The 21,319-nt window shown below is 50.0% G+C and overlaps 1 protein-coding gene across 12 annotated transcripts; it reads left to right on the forward strand.

Moving 5' to 3' along the window:
- The first annotated feature begins 332 nt into the window (after positions 1-332).
- On the forward strand, positions 333-21,319 carry LOC308506066 (ankyrin repeat domain-containing protein 39). 12 transcript variants are annotated; one of them, XR_013994655.1, is made up of 13 exons: positions 333-458; positions 3,552-3,655; positions 4,028-4,231; positions 13,829-14,058; positions 15,433-15,494; positions 17,721-17,867; positions 18,033-18,161; positions 18,661-18,792; positions 19,033-19,131; positions 19,219-19,317; positions 19,452-19,550; positions 19,636-19,734; positions 19,823-21,319. XR_013994655.1 is itself a non-coding variant. In XM_081068941.1 (11 exons), the coding sequence occupies exons 1-11, from the start codon at positions 359-361 to the stop codon at positions 19,913-19,915; spliced, it is 1,305 nt and encodes a 434-aa protein (XP_080925067.1). In that variant the 5' UTR covers positions 333-358; the 3' UTR covers positions 19,916-21,319. The 12 variants fall into 12 exon arrangements, 9 of the variants coding, with proteins under 9 accessions (XP_080925067.1, XP_080925069.1, XP_080925068.1 ...); XR_013994656.1 differs by lacking the exon at positions 15,433-15,494; XM_081068941.1 differs by lacking the exons at positions 13,829-14,058; positions 15,433-15,494.

Raw genomic sequence — 21,319 nt, forward strand, 5'->3', positions numbered from 1 at the left:
GTTTTCCCGGGCCCGCGGCGGTGCGGGAGGGGGGTGAAGGACCCGGGACCCAGGGAACGAGGACACCACGCAGGGCGGGTTCCGGCGAGCGCCACTTGCCTCCGAGGCCCGGGCGCGCGCCAGCTGTCCGGCCCAGGCCTGCGCAACGCGGCAGCTCCCCGGGGCTGCAGGCGCCCCGGCGCGGCCACCTCGGGCGGGGCGCGCAATCCCGAGTCCCGCCCCGCCCTCCGATTGGTTCCCGAGCGAGAGCCCGGGCTCCTGGTTGGCCGACCCGGCGGGGCCGCGCACGCCGACTGGTCAGGTCCGGCGGTTGACCGCGCGCGTGCGCGCCCAACAGCGGGGTGGAGCTGAGGCCGGCATGGCGGCTCCCCGGCCCAGCGCCGACGGGCCCTGCTGCGCCCACTCGGGCGCGACGCCTGGCGCGCGGCAGACGCTGGACGAGATGGACTTCGAGAGGGGTGAGGCGGACGCGGAGCCGGGGGCACTCGCCCTGGGTCACCGAGAGCCCGCCCCGGCCCGACACGAGCTCGGCCCCTGAAACGCCTACTGGCGCGCAGGGAGCGGAGCGGGGCCAGCTGCTCCACGGTGCGACGCGGGGACCCCGGCCCTCGAGGCTGTCCGACGGGGGCGGCGCGGGATCTGCGCCCTCCCAGGGGACAGAGCCGCGGGAAACGGACGTTTCCGAGCCGCCGAGTCGGGGCGTGTGCTCTGGGTGTGGGAGAGACGCGCCAGGGTCGGGGGCCGCGGAGGGGACACGTGTCCCACCCGCCTTCCCTCCACCTCTCGCACTGCCCCTGAAGGGTCTCGCCAGCAGTTATGCGCCGTAGGAGTCTTCGGCCACGTCTAGACACATGTTGAGGTTCTTAGAGCTGGGAGGGTGCTACCGGCCTCGGGTAAGTACTGACCAGGGCTGACGGTGCCCCAGAAACGTTGACCTTTGCAAAATAGGGCCCCGTCACCGCCAGGTGGCTGCTCACCTGGCTTTCATCAGAGCAGGTTTTACAAGCGGATGTTACGGGCACACCTAGGAGATGACGGCGGCTGCGTCCCAGACCCCGGCAAAGGGAGATGTCTCAGTAAAGCCAGCCATAGTCTTTTTGCTGGGGGACTGACTTGCCTTCAGTCTGTGAAATAAAGCCACATCTGGGCGGTGCCAAAGCACAGTAAAATGAGCTGTGCTTGTGCTGTGTTTGCTTGCTCATTTGTTATCTATTTGGAACCCGTGGGAAAGAGCCTTCTCTGTTGTGTGGACTTTGTTTTCCTTCATGTCTGCTCTCTGGGTTCTTTGTCCTGAAGTCATCCTTTAATGGCTTTTTTCAGTAAGCATGTGTCCCCACCACACTGTAATACTTTTCTCTCTCACTGTAATACTTTTGTGGGTGGTGATGACCTTTTCTTTTTGGTGACTTACATGTTCTCTTTATTCTTGATGTTTGGTCATTTCACCATGCTGGGTTTGTTTTCATTAATCCTTCTTGGGATTTAATATGTTTTTTCATCGGAGAACTCATTGTTGTCTTTATTTAAGGATAATTCTCGGGTGTAATCTCTTCAAACATTGTCCCATTCTATTCAGTTTCTCTTTTTTTGTTTTTGAAACCTCTGTTAGACATATTTTGGTACATTCTGTCTTTTTCCATGTTTCTTTACCTCTCTTTAAGTATTTTTCTCTTTACCATTCTGCATTTGGGTGATTTGCAAGTCATTAATTCTCTCTTCAATTGGGTCTGCAGTACTGTTGAACCATCTATTGTTTTATTTCAGTGATTCTACTTTTTAATGTATTGACTTTGTTATAGATCTGCCTGTTCTTCTCCCTCCCCCTAATATTCTGTTGATTTGTGGATTCTATTCCTTCATCTCTGTGAACACATTAAATATTTTAAAGCCTTAGATTGCGCTATTACAGTTAATTTTTGAAACATGCGTTTTCCCATTTGTTTTGCTGCAGTGGGTTTGCAACTTCTTTGAGCTCAACAGCTGCTCCTCTTTTTAAAGAGATTCTCACACATGCCTTTGCTGGCCTGTAGAGGCATCCTTATAGGGCATGTTTAAAAGTTGCCTCTGCCTGGCCCTTAAGGCGTTCAATTGTCTGGGTCAGCTTTTATGGCAGACTCTCAGCTTGGGGGTTTGCTCCTTGAGGGTAATGCAGGTAGATATGGGTCCCACACCTCCAAGTTGCCTAGGTCCTGGCATCTGATTTTTTTCAGTTTCTTCTACCTTTGTTGTCGTCTTACACCTATTCAAATGGCGTTGTTCCTCATTTTCTTTAGGTTTCTGTTGAAATGTCACCTTATCAGAGATGCCGTTCCCTGACCACTGCCTATACCCCCCTTTGCTTTATTTTTCTTCATAGCACTTAGCACCACCTAACTTATTTCATATATATATTTCTTTGTCTGTCTTCTTTAATTAGAATGTCAAGTTCCATAAGACTAAATTCTTTTTTTTTGAGGGAGGGGCGCAGGTCTTTTATTCTCTGCTGACCCTTAATGCCCAGAACTGTACCAGATGCAGAGTAAGTATTCAGTACATATTTGCTGAGTGAAGTTCTTGGGCATGGTGGCTTGCTTCCTGCTGCTACTCAGGGCAGGAGAGTGGCAATTTTCTCGTCCTGGTTCATCCAGGATATGGCACTTCCCTGCTTTGTGCACATAGCCTTGCTCTGTCTAGTTCCCTCCCACACACATGGCCTGCAGCCTTTGTTCCAGACCCTGCTCAGGCGTTGGAGCCAAAGCCCCTGAGGTGTGTGTCCAGCTCCAAGGACTCCACATCCTACAGACTCAGTGTCCGCTCGCCACTGGGCTGTGGTTTTCACCTTGTTCAGGCACTTGGCAATGGCCTTTGCTTGCTTTTGAATTTGATTTGACTATACATTCAAACATTTATTTTTTTAAATATATATATTTTGGTAGGGGAAGGGGAACAGGACTTTATTGGGGAACAGTGTGTACTTACAGGAACTTTTTCAAAGTCAAGTTGTTGTCCTTTCAGTCTTAGTTGTGGAGGGCACAGCTCAGCCCAGGTCCAGTTGCTGTTATTAGTTGCAGGTGGCGCAGCCCACCATCCCTTGTGGGAGTTGAGGAGTCGAACCCTCATCCTTGTGGCTGAGAGCCCACGCTCCAACCAGCTGAGCCATCTGGCCACCTGGGAGCTGAGCGGCAGCTCATTAACTTCATTCTAGTTGCGGAGGGCGCAGCTCGCTGGCCCACGTGGGAATTGAACTGGCAGCCCCGTTGTCCAGAGCTCGCGCTCTGACCAACTGAGACACCCGTCCGCCCCATACATTCAAACATTTTAAACATTACCCACTATGTGTGTTTGCAGTGGGAAGAAGGGATTTAGCCCCGTGTCCGGTTCACAGGTATTTCACCAGCACCTGGAGCAATCCTGGGCACAGAGGAGGTGCGCGGTTAATATTTGTTGAATGGAGGAATTCCCCACTTTATGGGTGAGAAAGTGGAGGTCAAGTGGTAAAGGAAAGACTTAAAGTCTCCAGTCGCTTAGTGTCATCGCTATCGTCATCGAGTACTTTGGTTGTCTTTGCGCAGGAATCTGGTCAGCAGCCCTGAATGGAGACCTGGGCCGAGTGAAGTATTTAATCCAGAAGGCGACAGATCCTAGTCAGCCCGACTCGGCCGGCTACACAGCTCTGGTGAGCTGGGGGTAGCTCAGGTGGGCTCGGGGACCCTGCTATCTGAGGGGGATTGAGGGTTACCTTTGTCTTCTCCCTCCCTTTCTTCTCTACCAGAAAGTTTCTGTTTTAAGTGTCATCTGAACCTTGGTGTTTTAAATTAATGTGAGAGCTTTATATCAATCACTGAATTCCATTTTCATAACAATCCTGTGAGGAAGAAATGCTTGAAGAAACTGATGCTAGAAATGAAGGCGCTTGCCTAGGTCCCACAGCTGATGGAGGTGGCCCCTGGAGGGCGCAGGCCTCTCGCTCCGGGGTCCATGCTCTCTCCATTCCCCACCTGCTGCCTGCCAGTTTCTGCTGTGTGACTTCGGTCTCTGTTCCCTGCAGCACTACGCCAGCCGCAATGGGCACTATGCTGTATGCCAGTTCCTGCTGGAAAGTGGGGCCAAGTGTGACGCCCAGACACATGGGGGTGCCACTGCCCTGCACCGGGCCAGCTACTGTGGGCACACTGAGATCGCACGGCTTCTGCTGTCACATGGGTCCAACCCTAGGCTGGTAGATGACGATGGCATGACCAGTCTACATAAGGTATGCCCCCTCTCCCCCTTCAAAAACTTGTTTTTGTCATTATAAAAGTTATAACATGTTCACTATAGGAAACAGGCAAAGTGGAAAAGCATAAAGTAGAAAAGGAAAACCATTTGTAATCTCAGTGCTCACCTCTCATCACTTTAGGATTAATGTGTAATTTTCCAGCATTTTTCCTGTGCATGTAAATTGGAATTCAATGCAGCATCGTTTTTCTCTTTCCCTTAGCAATATGTCAGGAATGCTTCTCCACGCCATTGTTTTCTGCCCCTTGCCTGTCCCTGTAGTCCGCTCTCCATACTGCTTCCAGAGCGCTCATTTCCTTGCACTTTCCCACTAGAAATACGTGCATTGGTAGACAGTTTGAATAGTACAAGACTGTATAGTACAAGACTGTGAAATGTGTTTCCCTTCTACCCCAACCCCTCGTCCCTCAGTTTTTTTTCCTTTTTTTAAAACTTTTTTAGAATTAGTGCCCTCAGTCTTCTAGGTCTCTCCCTTAAGTCTCCCACTTTTACCCACTTTCTCTGCATCTCTGAGAAGTGGTTTATGCATATCATTCCTCTCTTGCCCCTGCTTGGTTTCCCCCCAGAGTGATAGTTTTAAAAAGCAGTTCTGATTGTGCCGGAACTTACTCTTTCAGAAGCTTTACCAAGTCCTTCGGCTAGTTCACCAGCCTGCAATTAGCCCCTGCCTGCCTCTCCAATTTATTTATGTATTCTCTTTATTTACTTAAACAACCAGGAACACAAAGGATATTCTCAAATCCTAGCCTGTGAAACACAATTCTGGATGTGAATATTAAAACAGAAATATTTAAGTGGTTGTCTGCCTAACTTAGCAACAGAACCCGGGGCTGACACTTTTTACTATCCACTCAAAATCCATGCTTGTTCTGTTGTAAAATTTTACGTTACAGTTGACATACAATAGTAGACTAGTTTCAGGTGTACAGTGCCGCGGTCCCAGTCTTACTAGGGGCATGTCTCTCACGAGTGGCTCTCCAGACCAGACTACACCCCATGCCTCTAGCATAGAGCCTGGCCACGTAGTTAGTTCTCGGCCACAGAGGACGAGACACACTGAGGAGCGTTATTTCCAGGAGAAGGAAAGCTGACAGCAGTCAGTGTTCCGACTCCATGCGCTCTACTCCCCTGGCCCTGCTGGGAACAGGGAGACCTGAGGGCTGACAAATCCACAGCAAGCAACCTGTACTCCAGCAGCGTGATGCGACAGAAAGGTGCTTGGGTGGGTGCAGCAGCCTTGATACTCGCAACAGAGATAAAGTTCTTGTTTTATTTTTATTGTTTTTACAATCAACTGTGAAATAATACATGGTTTTTGTTTTGTTTTGTTTTGTTTTGTTTTTTTTTGAAATAATGCATGTTATTCTTTTTTCTTAACTGGGTGATAGAAGTGGGTTATAACACTTTGTAATGGTATGTAGACACTAGTAGATACATTTTAAAGAGATGTAACAGTTTTTTGTTTTACACGCATGGTCCCTCTGAACTGAAGCATATCTATAAAATAGACACAGAAGCAGAGAGTAGAATGGCATTGCCAGGGGCGGTGGTGGGGGAGATGAGTTGTTGCTGCTTACCCGGTGTAAGTGTCAGTTGTGCAAATGGTTCAGTTGAGGAGTTCTGTACAACACTGTGCTTGTGTGATAAATACTGTGTGGCTCACTCTACACTTGTTACCAAGTAGACCTTGCTGTATGTCTTCTTACCACAATTAGCAAGTGGGGCGAAGGCCATTTCGAGGACCAGCTTAAGTCTGAGGAAGCCAGACGTGTAAATATTACATTGTCCAAGAGGTTGCTGATGTAACATGTACCTGTGTGTACTTTAAGAGAAGACGTAAGCATTTCTCTCCTCCAGTTATTTAGAGCTCTCGTCCCCTTCTCCCTGCCACGCAGGCCCTGCTAGTCTTTTTCAGTCTCCTGACCTTGCTGTTCTGACCCTCCAGGGCCATATAAATCAAGCTCATTCCCCTGGGATGCCTCTCCTCTCCTGTTTTTCACCTGGCTGTTTCCATCCTTCCTTCTAGGTCTCAGCTTCTACAGCTTCTACAACAGGATCTCAGAGACCTGTTCTTCTGACACAAGGCGCTCACCCAAATGGGTGCCCCAAAGCACCCTGCACTTGACTTGCCCTGACTCTTCTCCACCTTGAAATTCCCTGTTGGAGCCTGTCTCTCCTGGGAGACAGCGAGGACTTGACCTTGTTTACTGTTACAGCTCCAGCACCAGGCACAGGTGTTCCGGGGAGTATGGACTGAGTGAACAGCTGGATGTTGTGTTTTGTTTTGTTTGAAGGGCCTTGACAGTTGAAGAAGCAGGTTGCTTCCCTTCCCTCCTTTCCTTCCTTGCTTCCTTCCTCCCTCCCTCCCTCCCTCCCTCCCTCCCTCCCTCCCTCCCTCCCTCTTTTTGGAGGGCACAGCTCACAGTGGCCCATGTGGGGAACAAACCAGTAACCTTGGTGTTATCAGCACGAGACACTAACCAACTGAGCTAATTGGCCACCCCAGGTTGCTTATTTCTTAATGGTCTGAACTGGTGCTGCTCAGACGTTTTACTGTCGTAAATCACATGGTAGATGTTTACAGGTAGGACTCTGGCATGGATATACCCGGCATCTGGATGGCATGCAGTATTTTCTTTCTTTTAAATTTGTTAAAGTTTTTCTATTACAGTTGACCTCCAATATTATGTTGGTTTCAGGTATACAACATAGCGATTAGACATTTATATATCTTGTGAAGTATGGCCTGGCACTATACATAGTTATTACCACATTACTGACTATATTCCCTGTGCTTTACTTTACATCCCTGGTGGCTGCTTTTATAACTGGTAATTTGTACTTCTTAATCTCTTCACCTTTTTTACCCATCTCCCTAACTCCCCTCCTACCTGGTGACCATCAATTTGTTCTCTATGAGTTTGTTTCTGTTTGGTTTGTTCATTTATTTTGTTTTCTATATCAACATATAAGTGAAATCATATGGTATTTGTCTTTCTCGGACTGATTTATTTCACTCAGCATAATACTCTCTAGGTCCATCCATATTGTTGCAGATGGCAAGATTTCATTCTTTCATTCTTTTTTATGGCCAAGTAATATTCCATTGTCTATATGTACCACTTCTTTATCCAGTCATCTATTGATGGACACTTGGGTTGCTTCCATAGCTTGACTATTGTAAATAATCCTGCAGTGAACATGGGGGTGGAATCTTTTCAACTTAACTGTTTTTGTTTTCTTCAGATAAATACCCAGAAGTGGGATTGCTGGGTTGTAGAGTAGTCCTGTTTTTAATTTTGTGAGAAACTTCCATACTGCTTTCATAGTGGCTGTACCAATTTGCAATTCCACCAACAGTGCATGAGGGTTCTCTTTTCTCCACATCCTCACCAACATTTGTTTTGGTGGTTTTTTTTTAATGAGAGCTGTTCTGAGAGGTGTGAGGTAATATCTCATTGTCATCTTGATTTGCATTTCCCTGGAGATTAGTGACATTGACCATCTTTTCATATGTTTGTTGGCCATCTGTATGTCCTCTTTGGAGAAATGTCTGTTCAGGTCCTCTGCTCATTTTCTACTTGGATTGTTTTATTGATGTTAAGGTGTATGAGTTCTTTATATATTTTGGATATTAACCCCTTATCAGATGTATCATTGGCAAATATCTTCTCCCATTCGGTTGATGGTTTCCTTTGCTGTGCAAAAACTTTTTAATTTGATGTAATCCCATTTGTTTATTTTTGCTTTTGTTGCCTTTGCCTAAGAAGAGATATTAAAAAAGATATTGCTAAGACCAATGTCAGTTTACTGCCTATGTTTTCTTCTAGAATTTTTATGGTTGCAGGTCTTACATTTAAGTCTAATCCATTTTGAGTTTACTTTTGTATATGGTGTAAGAAAGTGGTGTGCTTTCATTTTTTGCGTATATCTGTCCATTTTTGAAGAGACTTTTACCCCATTGTATACTCTTGCCTCCTTTGTTGCAGATTAATTCACCATACAGCCATGGGTTTATTCTGGGCTCTATTCTGTTCTGTTGATCTATGTGTCTGCTTTTATGGCAGCACTATGCTGTTTTGATTACTATACCTTTGTAGTATAGTTTGAAATCAGGGAGCATACTTCCCACTTTGTTCTTTCTCAAGACTTCTCTGGCTATTTGGGGAAATTTTTGGTTCCACATAAATTTTAAGATTAGTTGTTCTAGTTTTGTGAAAAATGCCATGGGTATTTTAATAGGGCTTGCATTGAATCTGTATATTGCTTTATTTAGAGAGTAAGGCTACTTTAACAATATTAATCTTTCCGGTCCAGGAGCAGGATATATCCTTCCATTTATTTGTGTCTCCTTCAGTATCTTTTGTCAATGTCTTATAGATTTCAGAATACAGGTCTTTCTTCTCTTTGGTTAAATTTATTCCTAGATATTTTATGCTTTTTGATGCCATTGTAAATGGGATTGTTTTCTCAGTTTCTCCTTCTGATTGTTCGTTATTGTTCTGTAGAAACGCAACAGATTTCTGTATATTGGTTCTGTATCCTGCAACTTTACTGAATTCATTTATTCTGATAGTTTTTTCTGTGGAGTCTTTAGGGTTTTCTATATATAGTATCATGTCATCTGCAAATAATGAGAGTTTTACTTATTCCTTTCCAATTTAGATGCCTTTTATTTCCTTTTCTTGTCTGACTTCCAATACTATGTTGAATAGAAGTGGTGGTGAAAGTGGGCATTTCTGTCTTGTTTCTGATCTTAGAGGAGAACCTTTCAGCTTTTCTCCATTGAGTATGATATTAGCTGTGAGTTTGTCACATATGGCCTTTATGTTGAGGCATGTTCCCTCTATACATGCTTTGTTGAGAGTTTTTATCAAAGGATGTTGAATTTTGTCAAATGCTTTTTCTGTATCCATTCAGGTAATCATGATTTTTATCCTTCATTTTGTTGATATAATGGATTGTGTTGATTGATTTTTGGATGTGGAACCATCCTTGCATGCCTGTGACAAACCCCACGTGGTCATGATATGTAATGCTTTTAATATATAGTTGAATCTTGTTTGCTAATATTTTGTTAAGCATTTTTACCATTTATGTTCATCAATATTGGCCCGTAATTTTCTTTTGTAATATATTTGTCTGGTTTTGGTATCAGTGTAATGCTGGTTTTGTAGAATGAATTTGGGAGCATTTCTCACTCTTCAATTTTTTGGAATAGTTTGAGATGGATAGGTATTAATTCCTCTTTAAATGTTTGGTCCTAGATTTGATTGTTGGGAGTTTTTTTTGTTTTGTGTTTTTCTTTTTAAATCAGTGAGAGAGAGATATATATTCCCCCCTTCTTCCTCCTCCCCTGCACTCAGGTTCAAGCTGCTGTTTCTCAGCCCAGTTGTGTAGGGCACAGCTCCCTGGCCCACGCTGGTATTATGAGCCTTGCGCTCCCCCAGGCTGAGGCAAGATTAGTCGCCAGTCGACAGTCAGTCGCTCACAGCAGCCCACGGCAGCTCTCGCCGACTGTCGGCTGCTCACGATGGCTGCTGGCCACTCACGATGGCCACCAGCCAATCATGGTGGCTGGCAAACAGCAGCTCACGCTGGCCGCTCACGATGTCTGCCAGCCACTCATGGCAGCACACGGTAGCCCACAGCAGCTCACGGCATCTCATGCCAACATCCGGCTGCTCATGGCAGCCCAGCTCCAGGGAGAGCTGTAGGTCACAATCTTAGCTGTAGAGGGCGCAGCTCACTGGCCCATGTGGAAATCGAACTGGTGACCTCGGTGTTAGGGGCACAGTGCCCCAACCACCTGAGCCACCGGGCCGGTCCTAAATTATTATTATTATTTTTAAATTGGGGAATATTGGGGAACAGAGTATTACTCTGGAGGGCGCAGCTCAGCTCCATGTCCAGTTGCCATTTTCAGTCTTAGTTGCAGGGGACGTAGCCCACCATCCCATATGGGAATTGAGCCAGCAACCTTGTTGAGAGCTCGCACTCTAAACAACTGAGCCATCCAGCCGCCCTTCTGACAGCTCAGCGGTAGCTCGCTGCCTTCAATCTAGTTGTGGAGGGCGCAGCTCACTGGCCCATGTGGGAATCGAACCGGTAACCCTGTTGTTCAGAGCTCCGGCTGAGCCATCTGGCTGCCCCAAGGAGTTGTTTTATTACTGCTTCAGTTTCATTGCTAGTAATCAGTCTGTTTAGATTTTCTGTTTCTTTCTGGTTTATCCTTCAAAGGCTGTATGCTTCTAGAAATGTATCAATTTCTTCTAGGTTGTCCAGTTCGTAGGCATATAATTATTCATAGTATTGTTTAATGGTCCTTTGTATTTCTGTGGTGTTGGTTGTAACTTCTCTTTCCCTTACGATGTTATTTACTTGGGCTGTCTCTCTTCTTGTGAGTTTAGCTAAAGGTTTGTCAGTTTTGGTTATCTTTTCGAAGAACCAGCTCTTAGTTTCATTGATGTTTTCTAATGTTTTTTAATTTCTATTTTGTTTATTTCCATTCTGATCTTTACTATTTCCTTCTATTTATTTTGGGTTTTGTTCTTTTTCTTTTTTTCTTTTGTTCTTTTCCTAGTTCCTATTTTGTTTATTTCCATTCTGATCTTTACTATTTCCTTCTATTTATTTTGGGTTTTGTTCTTTTTCTTTTTTTCTTTTGTTCTTTTCCTAGTTCCTTTGGATATAAAGTTAGATTGTTTATTTGGGATTTTTCTTGTTTCTTGAAGTAGGCCTGTATAGCCGTAAACTTGCCTCTTAGAACTGCTGTTGCTGAAACCCATAATTTTGGAAATTTGTGTTTTCATTTTTGTTTGTCTCAAAGTAGTTTTTGTTTTCCTATTTGATATTCGTTTTGATCCATTGGTTGTTTAGTAATATGTTGTTTAGTCTCCACATATTTGTGTGTTTTCCAGTTTTCATTTTGTAGTTGATTTCTAGTTTCATGCTATTTTTGGTTAACATTCTTCTTATGATTTTAATCTTCTTGAATTTATTGAGGCTTATTTTTGTGGTCTAATATGTGGTCTATCCTGGAGAGTGTTTCATGTGCACTTAAAAAAAAAATAAGTATTCTGTAGTTTTGGGATGAAATGTTCTACAAACGTCTATTCAGTCAGTCCCGTATAATGGGTCATTTAAGGCTATTATTTCCTTACTAGTTTTATGTCAGGATGACGTATCCACTGACGTGAGAGGGGTATTGAAGTCCCCTACTATTGTATTACTGTAGATTGCTTCCTTTATGTCCATTAATAATTGCTTTATATATTTAGGTACTTCTCTGTTGGGTGCATAGCATGTTGGGTGCATGATTGTTAGGTCCTCTTCTTGGATTGGCCCCTTTATCATTATGTGATGTCCTTCTTTGTCTCTTTTTACATTCTTCATTTTTTCTTTTTTTTAAAGATTTTTTTTATTGGGGAAGGGGAACAGGACTTTATTGGGGAACAGTGTGTACTTCCAGGACTTTTTTCCAAGTCAAGTTGTTGCCCTTTCATTCTTAGTTATGGAGGGCGCAGCTCAGCTCCAGGTCCAGTTGCTGTTGCTTGTTGCAGGGGGCGCAGCCCACCATCCCTTGTGGGAGTCAAATTGGCAACCTTGTGGTTGAGAGGACGTGCTCCAACCAACTGAGCCATCTGGGAGCTCAGTGGCAGCTCAGCTCAAGGTGCCGTGTTCAATCTTAGTTGCAGGGGGCGCAGCCCACCATCCCTTGTGGGACTCGAGGAATTGAACCGGCAACCTTGTGGTTGAGAGCCCACTGGCCCATGTGGGAATCGAACCGGCAGCCTTCGGAGTTAGGAGCGCAGAGCTCCAACCGCCTGAGCCACCGGGCCGGCCCCTACGTTCTTCATTTTAAAGGCTATTTTGTCTGGTATGAGTATTGTTGCCACAGTTTTCTTTTCATTTCTATTTGCTTTAAATATCTTGTCACCCCTTCACTTTCAGTCTGTATAAAGTGGCCTCGTGTAGAAGCGGGGTCTGTGTGGGCTCTGTGTGCTGGGTCGTTTGGGCAGGCTGGTTGGAGCCAGGCGGGTGCTTATGGCACCCAGGGCACTGGCCTACCAGGCTGGAGAGGCACCAGGTGGGGAGGCCAAGTGCGTGTGTTGACGCCCAGGTGGTCCTGCTTGCTCCCTTTGTTCAGAGCCAAAATGGGCTCTAGGCGGTGTGGCTGGGAACGCTGCTGCGGTCTTGCAGGTAGGCCGGAGAACCTGGGTGGAGCTCCCGCCTCCCTTTGGAGGAGATGGGGGTAGAGGGGCACATAAGCAGTGGTGTTCACCAGCCCCTCTAATGCCTCAGTATAGGTGGTGGTATGTAGTGAGCAGTTGTGAGATGCATTCCAAGTAATCTTTTGTGAAAAGACCAAAGTGCCAATGTATGCAAATAGTTTATTTTAAAAAAAGAGAGAGAGGTCCAAGACAGCGGTGGCATTAGGAAGATGCTGAACTCACGCCCTCTGGTGAACACACCGGAGTGCTCCTGTGGTTACCCAGTCTCCTCTGTACGGTTTCTGTCTGCTGTGCAGAAGCTGCTCAGTTGCCCTGGGGTGTTCTCAGGAGGCCTTGCTCTCTACATGAGTGTATATTTCAGTGTGTTCATCAGAGGGCGTGAGTTCAGCATCTTCCTAATGCCACCGCTGTCTTGGACCTCTCTCTCTCTTTTTTTTTAAATAAACTATTTGTCTACATTGGCACTTTTGTCTTTTCGCAAAAGATTACTTGGAATGCATCTCACAACTGCTCATTACATACCACCACCTATACTGAGGCAACAGAATTGAGAGCCTGCGTCTGCACTCAAGAGAACCTGCTTAAAAATATATGGATTCCAATTTGGGATGGCGATTACTACTGATATTAATTTTGATACCTCTTAAAAGCCCCTGTAGTCCATCAGTTTGTTGGGAGGAGTAGGGAATACAGTGGTGTCACATAGTTGTTAAGAGTTCAGATAGACCTGCTTTACAACCCCCAGGCTGCCACACTAACTCTGTGGCCTTAGGCAAGTCAGCTAAGTTTCTTCATTTATAAAGTGGGAATAATGATAGTTCCTACCTCTGATGGTTACTGTAAAAGTGAAGTAAGATAATCTGTGTCAGTCTCTTAGCTGTTATTTTTTGGAGGAAGTAGATTAGTAGTTGACATCTGGACTGGGAACATCTGTCTCATAGGAGAACTGGGAACCTGGGCCTGATTTTGTCTGTCCCTGGGGGGCAGGGTCCGTGTTTGATATCTCCTGTGCTCATGAAGCTTACCACCCTGTAGATGCTCTAAATGTTTTGTTTAGAGACCGCGATTCTGCTCTCGTCTTTAATGTGCAGCCTAGACAAAGCAGAATGTCCATGAGCGAAGAACACAAGAAAGAAAAACTCAAGCTAACTGCCAGAATGGCACTGGCGTACTCTGCCAGTCTGTCTGCAAGTCATTGGGATTTGGTAGGACTCAGGGGAGCTCTACTCAGACAGCCAGCATCTCCATTTTTTAGGACTCAGAGAGCCGCAGAAGTGGAACAAGAAAGAGCAGGGCCCAGTGAGGGCGTGGCTTTTGACTCGGGCCTCTCTCCACAGGCTGCTGAGAAGGGTCACGTGGACATCTGCTCCCTCCTGTTGCAGCACAGCCCCGCCCTGAAGGCCGTCCGGGACCGGAAGGCACGACTAGCGTGTGATCTGCTGCCCTGCAACAGTGACCTGCGGGACCTGCTGGCCAGCTGAAGTGCCAGCCTTCTGTTTCAGGCTGCCATGAGGGTGCACAGACTAGGTCGTCAGGCCCCTGCCTTGCTCAGCATCAGTGCTGCACGGTGGGAAACTGAGGCCTGGAGACCCATTTTGGCCACTGGTGGTGAGGGAGCAGATTGGGTGGGGCTGCAGGTGCTGAAGCCTGGGCAGGGGGTCCTATTCTAAATGAGTCCACATGGAAATACCTATCCGTTTGGGAAATAAAGTTATATCCTTACCGTGTCCCATGTTCACAGTTAAATTTTGAGTAGATTTCAAGACCTAAATTAAAAAACAAATCTGTAAGTATTAGAAGAAGCTATGGATATGTGACGAATTAAAAGCAGCTTTCTAGCTGAGTGATCTTGGTAAGTCACTTTACCTGGCGGTCCCCATTTCCTCTTCTGTAAAATAAGGATTATAATAGGGCCTGCCTCCAAGACACTGTGGGGGTTCCAAGGGTGCGATACGGAGAGCAGTGACAAGGGCGCCTGGCACATTGCCAGCACATCGCATGTCCTCCAAACCTGATCAGCACTGCTTTGTAAAGCGTAATTTTGACAGTCAGATAGAGTTAAAAGTGCTACGGTTTGTCTTGTTTTGCTGAGGACTAGTGAGGTTGAGCACCTGTCTTCAGGTGAACTTCCTGTTCACACCCTTCGTCCATTTAAATTTTTTTTCTGTTATTGATTCATGGGAGTTGTTTATGTATTATGGATATTGATCCTATGTTTTATATATATGAGTATATATATGTATTTTTCCCCTTTCATACTGTCTGTCACTTGTCTTAACTTTGTTGATACCGGTTCATGGAAATTGATACAGTCACTGTAGACAGCAGTTCGGCGATACTATTAAAATGTAAATGATAGGACCAATAATCTGCCTTCTGTGTAGCTGCCTAGAGAAATAGTCCTCCATGTCTACAGAGATGCTTATTTCCAGAGGCGTTTACGAGTTGTGCCCCCTGGGAGGCCCTGACTGACAGGCGCGTGCAGCACAGGGTGTAATGTAAAATAAAGAAGAGTCCAGCAGGTGCTGCCGTGGGAAGCCGCTCCATCCTGGCGCACGTCCTGGAGCGCAGTGCAGTGGCCAGTGTGCGCTTGCGCAGGAAGCGTGCTGAGCTTGGCCACAGCACAGTGCCTGTAGAAACATGTACGCACAGGCACCAAGTCCTGAGGGCATGTAACAGATGGGCGCCCGTGGTCCCCTGGCCCACTGGGGACAGTGGTTAGGCAGGAGATCTTTTGGAGCTGTATTTGCTGTTTGGATTTTTTTACACGGATCCATTTTTTTAATCAGTCAGAGTGAATACCAGTTAGTTTTATGTGGAAGAAGCTGGTTTTCCGCTGAGAATTTCGGAGGAAGCCTGTCTGGGGATATGGAAAGAAGGGAGGTGGATGCGGTGGAGCCCAGAGCTAAAGGCTTTTTCTTGTCTGCTCACTCTCTCGCAGGTCCACGTAACTCTCTCCCTCATCATCAAAGGCAAGAAACCTCCGAGAAAACACCCTGAAGTGTAAGGAGCGTTTCTTTAAGAAGCTGTCTCAGAACTGGCTTACGTAGCCAGCCAGCTGGCCAGCCGTGGCTGAGACCGTTGGCAGCCCTTTGGGGCCTTGGGCTGTTCTTGACCTCAGCTATCCCCCTCGTTTTGGTCATCTCTGCTCATGTGGCTCCGATTTTGGAGTCTTATTTACTGGCTATCAGATTCCCCTTAGGAGGTCAAGGCAGACTTCAAGGCACAGCGGGTGAAGGGCACGCTGGCATCTTAGGGACAACTAGGAAGTTTGGCTTTGTGACTGAACTGGCGGTTCATGTGTACTTGGACCTGGAGTGGGTGTTAACCTTGCCTCCCGGGGAAGGGCGTGCCCCACGCCCAGGACAGTGTCTGGTGGGACCTGCATGTTGGGTGAGGAAAGGTCTTCAAGGCCTGTGGTGGATGACAGACTAGCCTTGGCCCGTGCTGGTGTAGTTTAATGGTGGCCCTCAGCGTGGTGAGGGAGAAGTAGGGGCCCCTGGGCAGGAAGCCACCAAGACTAGGGGGCAGCCTTGAGACTGGCTGGGAGCTGGGAAATCCCTTGAAGCCTAGTTTCCTCCTGTAGGTGCCATGAGGGTCCCTGAGGCAGAGGACAGCCTCCCGGGCCTGTCCTTCCCAGGTCCTCTAGGATTCTGGCCTCCTTTCAGGGTCTCGGGCCGCCACACCCGCCGGTGGAGGCTCACGCTTGACTCGTTTGTACAAGTGGTGCCTGGACTTAGAGTGAGAACTGTTTGCCCCTGAATGTGAGCCACTGGCCCACGTACCCCAGGACACGTGTCTGGGGTGGCACTATTCCTGAGCAGGTGGGGGATGGGCAAGTGTGAGGATGCAGCCGGCTCGGCTCAGAACAGCTCCGCCCCCTGCTCGGCTGCAGGCCATGCTGGTATTTTAGGGGGGGTTACGGAGCCACAGAGTCATCTGGCGCGGGCGGAAGCCTCTGTCCCGCCCTGCCTGCCTTCAGGAGACAGCTCCCCTATAAAAGGACTGACAGCTCAGCTCCCCTCACTGGGGGAGTGGAACGCGGGGGGACCATGGATGTCATCAGTGTCCAGCAGTTGGTAAGAACATGGGTAGGGGGAGTCTGGGCAGTCATCTGGAAGCCCCAGGCCGTCAGTAGACCAAGGAGGGCAGGCAGCTTTCTCTGTGGTCCGAGAACTGGGTTTTTGGAGCAGAAACATGCAGTTTTTCTCTGCTCTGTCTGCCCGGTTCTCGTGAGGTGGTGAGAAGGGGGGTTAGGGAGCAAGAGGGAAACTGAGTGGGAAACATGTCGGGTGATGGTGACATGAAAATCCTGGAGTATAGCAAGTGTTGTTACCTTGAGAGACGCGAGTGTAGCTGGGTCTCAGTTTAGCTCAACTGCCAGGATAGCCATTGTTCTGGAAATGGGCCAGGGGCCTGGCCGCCTTGGATGGGGAGGCACAAGTGTGCTGTGCACTTCGCTGGGCAGTGAGAGAAATGGTGACACCAGTGACACTTTGGGATGCGTTTTGGTGAGGTGGGCCATAGAGGACCCAGGATGTGACTGTGCCCAGCTTGGCCCCAGCGTGGTACAGGCTCTGTGGGAGGGGCTGTGGCCACAAGAGTTCGGTTGCCAGCGTTGCTTTGACAGGGAACACTGCTCTCCGTGGCTGGAAGCCCAGCGCCCTGCCATCCTATCTCTACTCCCAACGCGCAGTGCTCAGTGCCCCCAGCTCCTGCCATCCCGTCCTGGGGCTGGGCCGGGAGAAAGGGCAGAATGGAGCGTCTGCCCGGGCACAGCTCCTGCGCTGCTAGTTCAACCCCATTTACTGAAGAAGCAGCAGCTTCGTGAAGAGCCAAGATCTGAACCCAGGAATTCCGGATTTTACCCAGGAGGCATATCTTCTGGCCTGGAGCTGGGGGTCAGGTGGCAGTGTGGCGTGATCTGGTAGGAATGTGAGGACAGCAACCCCTGAGGGAACCTGAGGGGTCATGTGTTTGCCTGGACACAAGTGCAGAAGTATAAATAGATGTGGGTTCACGCCCCCAACCCTGTGTCCTTGCTGACAGGACAGGGTAGGCGGCAGCTGGTGAGAGCCAGCAGGGAGCGTGCCAACGCGGCCGACCACGAGAAGCTTTGAGAAGGGTCAGGCCAGCCCTCGGATCCAGCTCTTATCAGGACCCCTACTGCATAGGTAGGTTCTCGAAGGACTCCTAATTGTCCTCTTGCTCCCTGTCCTGTCCCTACAGGTAAGTGGAGAAAGAGAAGAAAGGAAAGTGTTCGGATGTGGACGTGAAGCTCCTGAGCCAGGAGGCTGGCCGAGCGACTGGAGGCGGGGACCTCAGGAGGCCGTGGCCCAGGAGAGGCGCAGAGTGGAAGAAGAGAAGAGGAGGAGAGTGAGTGATGTGGGGTGGCCCGTGGTGGCTGGGCCCATACGGGCAGGTCTGAGCAGTGAGGGCCTGGGGGAGCCAGGGAGTAGAGCAAGAGCCTGTCCCCAGGCCCCCGGACCCGGGGCTGACAGCTCGCACGGTCTTCTGTCTTCTGCCCACTTCTTGCCCCAGCTTGAGAGATTTGCCAGTTCCAGACTTCATCTGGACAATCTGGCTGACTTGGAAAACTTGGTTCAAAGACGAAGAGAAAAACGACTGAAACGCAGAGTCCCCCCCAGGGCACCTGAGCCCATGGTTAAGGTGGGTGCAGTCGGGGTGGTAGGGGCGCACCCAGGGCTTGAGTTCCTGGGGAGGAGTGGACACTGCCAGCCGCACCTGATGAGCTGGACACAGTCCATCCTGCCCCCACCCCCGTGTGTGACTGCTGGGGCTGCCGCCAGCACCACGGACGGGGAAGCTGCTGGCTGGCTGGGTCCTTCTGGCCAGGCCTGTGCTGGCTCATGGACACCTCACTGCCTCGTGTGCATGTCTGTCTCCAAATGTCCCCGTTCAATAAGGACACCAGTTCCATCGGATCCGGGACCAGCCTACTCCAGTATGACCTCAACTAGTTATAGCTACAAGGACAGTTCCAAGTCAGCTCACATTCTGAGGTTCTGGGGTCAGGACTTCATATGAGCTTGGGGGTGGGCACAGGCCCCCGAGGCCTATTCAGCCTGTGTCTCCTAGGGCTGGGTTTAAACACCTGTGATTTGTACAAGCTGACAGCGTCCCTTTGGTCTTGTCTGTGATTGTCCAGCTACGGCCCCAGGCCCAGGCCCAGCTGGAGCCCATGGGCCTGGACACGTTCCTGAAGGCAGCTGCTGAGAACCAGGAGGCCCTGATTGACAAGTACCTGGCAGACGGAGGGGACCCCAGTGCCCATGACAAGGTAGGGCAGGTGGCTGCAGGGTGCCGTCCTCAGCTCTTGTCCTGGCCTAGCAGACCCGCTTCTCTGTTTGATGGAGCCACGAGTCCCGGCGCTTCCTGAGCTGGGAGGGGCGGGCCCTCCATGTGATGGGCAGCTGGCAGCTCTGTTCAGGGCACCAGCTCTGGGAATGGATCAGGGGTGGGACCCTACAGGGCGGCTCCCTCCACCTGACACCCCCCCCCCCCCATCTCCACCTCCCAGCTCCACCGCACGGCCTTGCACTGGGCCTGTCTGAAGGGTCACAGCCAGCTTGTGAACAAGCTGCTGGAGGCAGGGGCCACTGTGGACGCTCGCGACTTGGTGAGAACCGGGGAAGGCCCATCCCCTCCCTGGCAGACAGCCTGCCCGGTGTGCAGTGTATCAGGGCTTCACTGCTTTTGTTTGCAGTTGGACAGGACACCTGTGTTCTGGGCCTGCCGTGGAGGCCACCTGGACATCCTAAAGCAGCTGCTTAACCAGGGAGCCCAGGTCAACGCCCGGGACAAGGTGAGGGTGCGTTGCGGGGTGGGGGGGCCATCAGGAGAGCAGCGAGCAGCTCGGAGCTGACACTGTTCCCAGCCCTTGGGCGTGGGTGTGGGCCTCGCCACGCAGAGCAACAGGAACTGCCACACGCCCCCTAGATCTGGAGCACCCCCTTGCACGTGGCTGTGCGCACAGGGAACTGTGAGTGCCTGGAGCATCTCATCGCATGTGGGGCCCACATAGACGCACAGGACAAGGTAGGTGCTTGTTTGTGGCTGCTCCAGTGGGGACGGCCCTTCCTGGGGCTGAGGAGGGTCGGAGCATGATGTCCTCTCTCCACAGGAAGGGGACACAGCTCTGCACGAGGCTGTGCGGCACGGCCACTACCGAGCCATGAAGGTGCTGCTGCTCTACGGAGCCCAGCTGGGCGTGCGGAATCAGGTGAACCCCACAGGCCCCGAGGACGGCGGGTGTGTGAGTCCCCAGGGCGCTTGTGAGGTGACGACTGACCCAGCACCCTTGTCCCCAGGCTTCCGTCACCCCAGTGCAGCTGGCACGAGACTGGCAGCGAGGCATCCGGGAGGCTCTGCAGGCCCACGTGGGGCATCCTCGCACCCGATGACAGCAGCCCTGCAGGGCCACTCAGCCACCATCGCGTCCCCTGGTCCCCTGCCCCCATCCTCACGCCTGTAGTTCTGACCTGTCCCGATTGCTCCCAAGCAGTCCTGTCAGGACTGGGGAGCAGCTTGGAGTCCCAGCCCCAGCCTGGCTCCCAGTCTCAGGGACGACCGCTCCCTGCGAGGGTGCCAGCTAGGGAGGCTGCCACAGAGACCCATGGTGGGGAGGGCGACAGGGGACAGGGTGGGTGCAGATGAGGCGCCGCAGCCGTGCCTGGGAGCCCAGGCTGCAGCACAGGGGGAGTCCTAAGCCTCTGTCCCCATGGGCGCTTCCTGTCGGGTGGTGGCTCAGCTGCCATCCAGGCCACAGGTGCCAGGCATCCTGCAGCTGGCTCACACCTGGGGCAGACGTTTCTCACGGACTCCATTCCTATTAGCAGCAACCCTGATGGCGTCTGGGGCGGCCCCCGGCATCTTCGGTCTTCGGGACTCTGGTGTTGGGTCTGGAGGGCTGCTCAGCAGGTCTGAGGCCCGCCACCCCCTGGTTGCCTCAGAAGCCCTAAGGCTGAGGAGCTGGAGCTCATACCTTAGGGAACTCTGTGGCCACTGTCTGAAGGCTTCGGTCAGGCCTGCCCGCCCACCACGCTAGCTGACCAGCTGGTGGCTCTCCTTGTGGGAGTAAAGTGCCTGGATGCAGGGGGTTGCTTGTGGCCCACTCAGTTTTTGGGGAGGTGGCCCGTGACCCTGTTTTTCCTCAGGCACTAACGCCGCCCTGGCACTGGAGTGTGAGATCCCGCCTGGCCCCCGCAGCTGGTCTGCACTGTCCTACCTCCAAGGTGGGACACCAAGCTCCGCCCACAGGGCAGGCAGAGAAACACTTGCTCCCACCCCCAGCTGCTAATTGGGGGTCTGTGTAGGACCCAGCTCCACACCGGCTCTCCTAACGGATCCGTCCGCTGTGCTCGTTGTAGTTGTGCTAGTGTAGATGTGCTCCTGGCAGGGCTGGGTCCTTACGTGCCAGAGAGTGAATCTTAAAGAATTTGGCTCTAAACAGCCAAAGGACAAGGGAGGGCTCCATGATGAAAGTTTAGTCTTCCTCACCTATTAAGGCACCTGGGCTGCCATCCATCTGCAGCAGGCATTAGTCTAACGTCAGTGGCCTCTCAGAACTTACTGTGTGAAAAAGCTGGCTAGAGCCCCACAGCCTCCCTTCCCTTGGGCAGCCCCTGCCCTGTGGGGACACAGCCAGCGTTTACCCAGACGCGGGGCTCCTAGGAGAAACAGGTACTCTAGTCCATGGAGAAGACGACTCCCCATCTAGGAAGTGGGGACACTTACGTGACTGACAGAAATACCTTTTTATACGTATCAATATTTTGTGTTCATTAAAACTGGTTGGTTATCCATCA

This window comes from Rhinolophus hipposideros (genome assembly GCF_964194185.1).
Source record: "Rhinolophus hipposideros genome assembly, chromosome: 12".
Lineage (NCBI taxonomy): Eukaryota > Metazoa > Chordata > Mammalia > Chiroptera > Rhinolophidae > Rhinolophus > Rhinolophus hipposideros.